The 9,315-nt window shown below is 29.2% G+C and overlaps 1 protein-coding gene across 1 annotated transcript; it reads left to right on the top strand.

Moving 5' to 3' along the window:
• Positions 1 to 4,847: 4,847 nt before the first annotated feature.
• On the top strand, positions 4,848 to 6,946 carry LOC111912310 (uncharacterized). The gene is made up of 4 exons (XM_023908034.1): positions 4,848 to 4,932; positions 5,090 to 5,575; positions 6,279 to 6,427; positions 6,785 to 6,946. Exons 1-4 carry the CDS (start codon positions 4,848 to 4,850, stop codon positions 6,944 to 6,946), a joined length of 882 nt encoding a protein of 293 aa, XP_023763802.1.
• The last annotated feature ends 2,369 nt before the right edge of the window (positions 6,947 to 9,315 follow it).

The following is a 9,315-nucleotide window of genomic DNA, read 5'->3' as shown; positions in this document are numbered from 1 at the left end:
TGCCTACCAGCACATTGAACAAAGTCTAGACAATTCAGATTCAGTCCCTTACACATGTTTAGTCTGCCCGTTATCACTTTCTTGATATCACTTCCCAAACACTACCTACCAAAGAAAAACTATAAGAAAGAAAATAATTGTCTTCAAAATGAATCAGTGTAAGATAAACTCAGGAGTATAGAGAAGAAAAATCAAATCATAAGACACCGATTGAATTTGCTTCCAGAAGGTCTGAGAACAGCACACATAATCTCAGAACAGATCCGAAAATTATTCATGTCATTAAGCACCAAACCCCATGTGTGATCCCTTCATTTCTCCCTTTCCCGCAAATAACACAAACTCTCAAACAAAATTTTGAGTGTTGTACAGTTGAGAGATGCCTCCTATCATGTGCCTGGAATAGCCACTATCAACAAACCGAAGTCTGATGATATGCCTCCATTGCTGCTCCAACACAGAGCAGGATTAGTTGGTCTGTGGAACCCAGTCCATTTTGAAACTGGGTCGACCTTTGTCATCTTTGCAAGGTACTCTCTCCCATGACATATCCTGCTTATCACAAATAGAAGATGGAGAATTATTAGAGTCATTAGAATATTTGGGAGATTGAACATTTGGTACCCATCTGTAGTTGGGTTTAACCTAATTCTTTTTCTATCCGATGGATACCTCAGTACTTGCTTTTGAGCCTGATGTTGGCCGTTGAGATGACTTTGACCTAGCTGGTCTTAGTTTCTTTGGAGCATCTCTTGAATTTGGCTTCTTGGTCGACATTCCCTTTTTGCTCTTGGGAGTTAATTTCTTGGCCCTAGGAGTTGAACTCTTGCCCTTCATGGCATTCCAGTCGCCATTGTCTGAACGTGACCTTAAGGGGTTTCTTTTGGAAAAGCTCCCTCTTGGCGCCATCCTGCCACCCTTATGCATAGTAGGGAACGTATGCGTGATTTGGACAGTTTCGGGCAATGTGTCTCGGTATTCCGCAGTGAAGACTTGTCTTTTTCTTCACTGGGAAGTTGTTTCTTCCTGCCACTGGTGGCGTGCCCTTGCCTTGTCTATGATTGTTCCCACAAGCACAGTTGCAGCAAGTCGGTTGTTTCACTTGATTTGGTGGCCTGTACTTCTCAATAGCAGGTTTGTTAGGAGTAACTGAGTTAGAAGCAACAGATTCAGAGTTCAAGGAGTCATTGGTTTGACAGTCAGCAAAACTTGCAGTACTAGAATTAGTTATGTTCTTCTTGTCCTCATCCTCTACTACTTTAACTGCACATGAAGTAGAAGCATCAGAATCTTTCATCTCAACATTCTCAGTTGGCCTAGATTGTTCAGTCTTAACTGAAGCTGGAGCAGGAAGTGGGCCAAACTGAGCAGGAATTTCTTCCTTATTGGTCTCAAGGGGTGGTTTATAGTTTTCATTAAAGGGAGGTGGTACACTGTGATACCCTAACCCCTTAGTTTGATTATCTTTGAATGTTAATTGTTTTTCAATCATCGATGTAACTACCTCACTTGACACATCAAATTTCTTAAAGTTGAATTCAACATCTTTGTATTTTGCTTTTAATGCATCAAGTTCAGCAGTCACAACATCAAAATCTTTCTTAAGATATTTATAATAGACACACTTGTCACTGTACTCTGCCTATAATTTTTGTAAAGTCCTTAGACTTGGCCTCTAGTTGTTCTTTCAATGGTTTCTAGCCTTTCCTAAGTTGGTACCCTTTGTATTTTACTTCCTCGTTCTCTCTACGTAGTAATTCATAGTGTTCACGTAAATTCCAAGGAAAGTTCATTGACTTTGATTTATGAAGAACTCATTGTTTACCAAAAACGCCCTTTAACTTGAAAACTCAAAAGTCAAACTTAGAAGTTAAACTTCAAACTTGAAAGTCAAAGTCAAAATTGTAAGGTCAAAAGTCAAAAATTAAAAACTAAAATTTTGGGTTGAAAATGGAATTTTAAAATAAAATGAAATTGATTTTTAGGCTGAAAGTGAAAAAATGCAAAATTAGGATCGAATGGGAGTCCTTATTATTTAAAACCGGAAGACGATTAGCGTGTGAAATGCTAGATCAGATGGTAAGACGTTGGTTGATGAATCGTGGGACTTGGGTTCGATCCCTGGAAGCCCCCAAAATTGAATTTTTTTTTAAATGTACGCTGCTGCAAAGACTATATAAGTGAAAAGAGGAAAGTGATAAACATTTTTCAAGGTAGATGAGCTGGTAAGGCTTGTGAAGGGATGTGACGAGAGACCAGGGTTCGAATCTTAGACGAATGATACCAGATCAATTGTAAGTGAAAAGAGGAAAGTGATAAACATCGCTCTGATACCAATTGTAAGTCCCAAATCTGCTTGTGTATCAATCATATCCGCTTGATGCTGCGGAATCCCAATCAAACGGATGATGCCAGATCAACTTAGACGAGAAGGAGAAGAAGAATAATATGAATCTTGTTATGATTTGATTAGAATTGAAGTTCCTTACACAAGATTCACAGACTTACACACACTTATGCTCATTTCTCTCTCTTTTGGCCGTACACTCTCACTGTTCATCAATCACTCCTCACCCCTAACACCTATATACGTACTTGGGGAATATGGGTCGTAAATGGGTTTGCGGCTGTAAACACCTAATGGGCCGTAAACACTTTTCGGTCCTAGACAGAAAATTACAATTTCCTAGAAAAGCAAAGTATAAACCATCATTTAGACCCAAAACTTAGGTTTGTTTATATTCAAAAGCTAATCATATCTGAATGGAAACAACTATTCATACATTTATGTTGTTTTGTTTTGGAATATTTTTCTTTTTTAAATTGGTGATTGATCTTTACTATCTTTACATATGAATATAACACACACACACACACATATATATATATACATATATATATACATATATATATATATATATATATATATATATATGGGTAAAGTGAATATACCTAACAACCTTATATAAGCTTAGGTACCTAACCTCATCAAACTATGTCATTTTGCATTAAATTTTCATTGCAATCATCCAAGGTTCTTAAACTTCATCCCTAAACTTGATTTACTTCAAAAAAATTTGGAAATTCATCATTATATTTCTCCTACATCATTTCATTTGTACTAGTAGGATATGAAGCCCATCAGGTGGTATTCGATAGAAAGACGTGATGTAAAAGAAAGATGCTGGTGAAAGTCTAAAGATTTTGGAAGTAATCAAGTTATGGGGTTGAAGTTTAAGAACCTTAGGCAATTACAATGTAAATATGATACAAATCGATGTAGTATTATGGAGTTAGGTACCTAAACTTATATAAGGTTGTTAGGTATATTCACTTTACCCTATATATATATATATATATATATATATATATATATATATATATATATATGTGTGTGTGTGTGTGTGTGTGTGTGTGTGTAAATATATAAATGTGGATACATCTGTTATATTCATTTATGAATAACTTCTATATCCAAACTATAATTTTCTTCTATTAATATATGAATAATTCAATCTGAATATATTTTATATTAAAAAAACTATTGAATTTTTGTATACATATATGAATAATTATATCTGAATGTAAACAAGTATTCATACCTTTATGTTGTTTTGTTTTGGAACATTTTTATTTTGAAATCGGTGATTGATCTTTAGTATCTTCACATATTAATATTAAACACACACACACACACACACACACACACATATATATATATATATATATATATATATATATATATATATATATATATATGTATGTATATATTCACATGTGAATATATAAATATGGATACATCTGTTATATTCATTTATGAATAACCTATATATGCTAGCTATAATTTTCTTTTATTAATATATTAATAATTCAATCTGGATATATTTTATACTAAAAAAGGCTATTGAATTCCTGTATTCATATATGAATAATTATATATGGCTTATGTTTGTTTGTATTCAAAAGTTAATCATATTTGAATGGAAACAAATATTCATACATTTATGTTTTTTTGTTTTGGATCATTTTTCTTTTCAAATTGGTGATTGATCTTTAGTATTTCACATATGAATATAATATATATATATATATATATATATATATATATATATATATATATTCACATGTGAATATATAAATGTGGATACATCTGTTATATTTATGTATGAATAACTTGTATATCCAAGCTATAATTTTCTTCTATTAACATATGAATAATTCAATCTGGATATATTTTATATTAAAAAAAAAACTATTGAGTTCCTGTATTCATATATGAATAATTATATATGGCTTACCTTTATTTACCTTCAAAAGTTAATCATATCTCAATGGAAACAAGTATTCATACCTTTATGTTGTTTTGTTTTGGAATATTTTTCTTTTGAAATTGGTGATTGATCTTTAGTATCTTCACATATGAATATAACACACACACACACACACACACACACACATATATATATATATATATATATATATATATATATATATATATATATATATATATATATATATATATATATATTCACATGTGAATATATTAATATGGATACATCTGTTATATTCATTTATGAATAACTTATATATCCCAGCTATAATTTTCTTCTATTAACATATGAATACTTCAATCTCAATTTGGATATGTTTTATAATAAAACTATTAAATTCCTGTATTCATATAATAATAAATATATATGGCTTAGCTTTGTTTGTACTCAAAAGCTAATCATATGTGAATGGAAACAATTATTCATACATTTATGTTGTCTCCATTTATTCATTTATTAATATAAAATAGTTTCTTTGTAAAATGTATTTCAAAATTATTTATCTTCTAATCACTAATGCATGAAGGTAAGAAGATTTGTATTTCTGATAAAGACCCAACAACAATGATAGAAACAGATTTGAAGAGGAAAAATGCGAAAGGTACAAAATTCCTATCATATGTAATATATTCATATATGAATAAACTTGTATATATTAATTATATTTTTGTAATAAATAAATTTTAATAAATCAATGAGCATATATCATATTCATATATCAATAACTTATTCAACTATAATATTTTTTCCTTTCCCAGATAAAAATGAAACAAAAACACCAAAGAAAAGAAAGCATCAAAGCAAAAAAAGTCCATCAAAAAGGAAAACTCCCGAAAAACAACTACATGATTCAGAAACGGATTTTAAAAGTAGGCGTCCATTAAAGAAGGCAAAAAAGGAGTCACCAATCAAGAAAGAGAAAAAAACAGTGGTAAAGGAATTTTACTCGATGAAAAACAGATGTTCACCAGAGTCATTACTATCTATAATCCTTTGGTTGAGCAAAAAACAAAAAGAATGTGTAAGATCTATGTGTTTTGGAAGTTTGTTAAAAATGAAAATCACAGATATACCACTGAAGCTGAGATTTTATATTCTTCAAAAATTTGATTATGAGAGAATGGAGATAGATGTTAAAGGAAAGGAACTGAAAGTAACAACACAGTCTGTTCATGACATGTTGGGCATTCCAAAAGGTGGAACCATACTTACGCAACTGGATCAATGGCCTAAAGATGATACAAGTTATGATGAATAGAAGCAATAATTTAAAGAAGGAGCAATCATCTGACTGAATGAAATCAAAAAAAGTTATTGTTAGTACCACATAAGCTGATTTCAATTTCAAATTGAACTTCATAGTTCTTTTTGTCAACACGTTTTGTGAGTCAACATCAATGGGAAGATGCAACTCATTTCCTTTGAGTTATATTTCAAGAAAAACAGATATCAGCAACATAGACTGGTGCAACTATGTTTTGGCTCAGAATAAATAACTCATACATACCATACTCACATAACAGCTACTTTGTTGGACCTTCAGCTTTCTTGGTGGTAAATTATTATAATGTTTATACACAATTTTTAATAATATTAATTATTCATAACTGAATAGCACATATTCATATATGAATAAGTGAAATATACTTGTTCACATGTAATGTTTTACATTACTTATTCATATATGAATAAGTAAAAAATAATATTACCGGTTCATATATGAATATATATATATATATATATATATATATATATATATATATATATATATATATATATATATATATTCATATATGAATAAGTAATGGTTTGAATTACTTATTCATATATGAATATCAATTAGTTATCATTTATGTGCAGTTGTTCTATGCTGAAAAATTTGTTATTGGAGTTTAGAAGCTTTAACGGTAACACATAACCGTCCAACAATTTGTTATTGGAGTTCAGAGAAGATTAGATATCGAGAGACATTTGAACAAGAAAAAGCTAGATTTGGACTTGAAGAATTAAATGAAGAATTTGTTAATGAACAAGATGAAGGAGATATAGATCTCGAAGACAATGATTCTGATAAAGATGAAGATCATTCTGTTGAGGTACATAGTTTGAACATGTTAATAAAATAAGATTACTATAAATTATTATATTAAATTCTAATCATACTTCTTTTTATTACATAGGCATATGAATCAAAATTATTTAAAATGCTTAATAGTTTTGAGAGGATGAAGGAAAAAATGAATTCATAACTTAATGATGCGATAACAAAGTTCCCTGAAAAGGAAAGTTTTAGGATTTTCAAAGAAAATGTGACAAATATAATTGTTGAAGAAAAAACTGAAAGCGCAACACTTTTTGAATTTCCAAGTAATGAAACCCGAGTTGAAGGAATCAATTTGACACCAATAATGGGTCAAAAAACAAATAATCAAAAAGAAAATGAAGATAAATAGGGAAATGGTGAACAAGACAATGATAATGATGAAAGTCAACCAGAAGTAGATTATTTGCTTGATTCAAATGAAGTAGAGAATGAAGGAATAAAAAATGATGGAGATAAGAATCAAAAAGAAGGTGAAACTGAAGTAAAAGAGAAAGATGGAAAGAACAATTAAAATGATAATGATGAAGAGAAAAAAGATGATAATTCTGAAGAAACAAATAATCATGAAGAGGCTATTTAACAAACTAAAAATGAAAATATGTTGGATAAAGTTGTTGACAACATCGTGGATAATGTCCTTGGAATTGGATTTTCAAGTTTAAATAGTCAAGAAGATGAAATCTGGAATGACCCTGAAATGAAAACTATTTTGGATAATAGTGATATAGGTAAATTTTGACTTACTTTTAATTTAAAAAATATATAAAAATATTAATACACAATAACAATTTTGTTTATTAAATTTTGACCAGGGTCACCAATGACTAGAAGTAAAACTAATACTCGCATCAGTCAAGTTATTCAAGGTATGTTACTATCAACTTATTATTTATTCATTAATTCGCTAATTAATTATATTTAATATATAATATTAAATGGATATTGCAGAAAAGGGAAAATCAGAAGGGGTATATAAACAAGGAAAAAAAGTTGAAAAAACAAAGGGAGATGATACAGGTAAATGAATGATTTAAAATATATTACAATACTTATATTAATAACATTGTTTATTCATAAGTGAATAATACACTATATAAATGCGTAAAAAATATAAAATATTCATATATGATGTATATGTTTCAGGCAAGGAAAGCTCTGAACATGGAAATAAAGGAGGAGCAGAAGCTAAGAACACGAAAGATGGAGGTGTAGATAAACAAACAGAAATTAAGAAAGGAAATGCAGAAGATAGAGATAAATAGTTGATTCAGTAATAAATGAATATAATAAGTTTTATTATTCACAAATGAATAACAAAATATACGAATAAATAAAAAATATAGAATTACTTATTCATAAATAATGATATGCATTACTTATTCATAAATGAATACATTACTTATTCATTAATGAGTACATTACTTATTCACAAATGAATTACTTAATCAAAAAATTAACATATTTAAATATGTTTTTTTTATCTTTCAGGAAAGAAAAAGCCAGAAAATGAAAACAAAAATGAGAAAAAACTGACAAGACAAAAGGAAACGAAGGAGGTAACAATTTGGAAAAACATTTCAAAATATAAAAAAATATTATAATTAACTTACAACTATTTATATGATAAATCTCTTGGCATGCAGATACTTATCCAAGCTTTAGTCTAGGTCTTAGTCAAGATTCAGATCAAACTTCAAGTAAAAATCTAATGAATCTTCACCAAAAAAGAACCATTTACAAAGAAACAAATCAAAGACGACCATCAGAAGGTTGTGATAAGATTAGCAAAAAAAAAATTCTTAATCCAAATCTAATCTCAATAGCAATTCTTACTGAAGTAGGACCATCAAAGCATGATCTGGATGAACCAAGAGAGAAGAAGCTTGTCGATGCTTTCAAATCACCTTTCTAATGTAGAATAATAAACACAAAACCTAAGTTGATACATCAGGAGAGTATTGTATGTGAGTGGTTGTTCAAATTGCAAGGGAATACATCGTAAGTAACTTTATTTTATAGACATTCATATATGATTATTATATAGATAATAATGTATGACATTTTGATTATATATTTGCAGAGATATGGTTGTCCAGACAAAATACGGTCAGATAATAGAAAGAGCAATTATGGAAAGTCTATATCCAAGCATAGAGATTTTTGGAGAAGTTTTAGACACTTGGGCTGATTTACTTAACTATCAAGAACTGGGAAGGGATTTTGGAAATTCACCATACAGACTCTTCTTGAAAGTTGGAGTTTCTATAAGTTTATGTTCTAACCTTAATTTCTTCTTTATTGATAACTGAATACACCAATTTGTTGTATTCATTTATGAAAATTATATTTTTTTTACAACTAAAATTCACATATGATTATACCAATATGATGTATTCTTTAGGATAATTATGTATATTCAACTGAAATTCATATATGATTATGTATTCAACTTTAAATAAAAAAATCAAAATTAAATATCTTTAGTATATACTTATGATTATTATACCAACATGATGTATTCATTCATGATTAAAAATTTACTAATCCTTTAAAATTATATTGGTTACAGACTACTTATCTAACTTCAACATTGTCTGATGAAAGAAAATAGAAAAATTCAAGGAGAACTTTCATGACAGTATCGATGGGTACAAAAAAATCTTGAAAATAAAAGATATTGACATGGTATGTTAATTAAACTTGTTTTTTATATATATTTTATCAACAAAATACTTACCATTTTATATATAAAAACATATATTTTTTCCAATTGTTAGAAGTGCTCACATTTTTGTGATTGTCTTCAACTTATAGAAACCATCAATTGAAATTCTAGACAACAGTGCAGTTAAGGGGGATTATGAAGGGAAATACGGAGTA

This window comes from Lactuca sativa, chromosome 3 (genome assembly GCF_002870075.4).
Source record: "Lactuca sativa cultivar Salinas chromosome 3, Lsat_Salinas_v11, whole genome shotgun sequence".
NCBI classification, from domain to species: domain Eukaryota; kingdom Viridiplantae; phylum Streptophyta; class Magnoliopsida; order Asterales; family Asteraceae; genus Lactuca; species Lactuca sativa.
The sequence above is the reverse complement of the archived record's forward strand: the minus strand, read 5'-3'. Positions and strand labels throughout refer to the sequence as shown.

Coding starts and splice junctions, on each gene's coding strand:
- LOC111912310 (XM_023908034.1), top strand. CDS start 4,848: ATGCATGAAGGTAAGAAGATTTGTATTTCTGATAAAGACCCAACAACA. Junction 4,933..5,089: donor GAAGAGGAAAAATGCGAAAG/GTACAAAATTCC, acceptor TTCCTTTCCCAG/ATAAAAATGAAACAAAAACA. Junction 6,428..6,784: donor ATGAAGATCATTCTGTTGAG/GTACATAGTTTG, acceptor GAAGATAAATAG/GGAAATGGTGAACAAGACAA.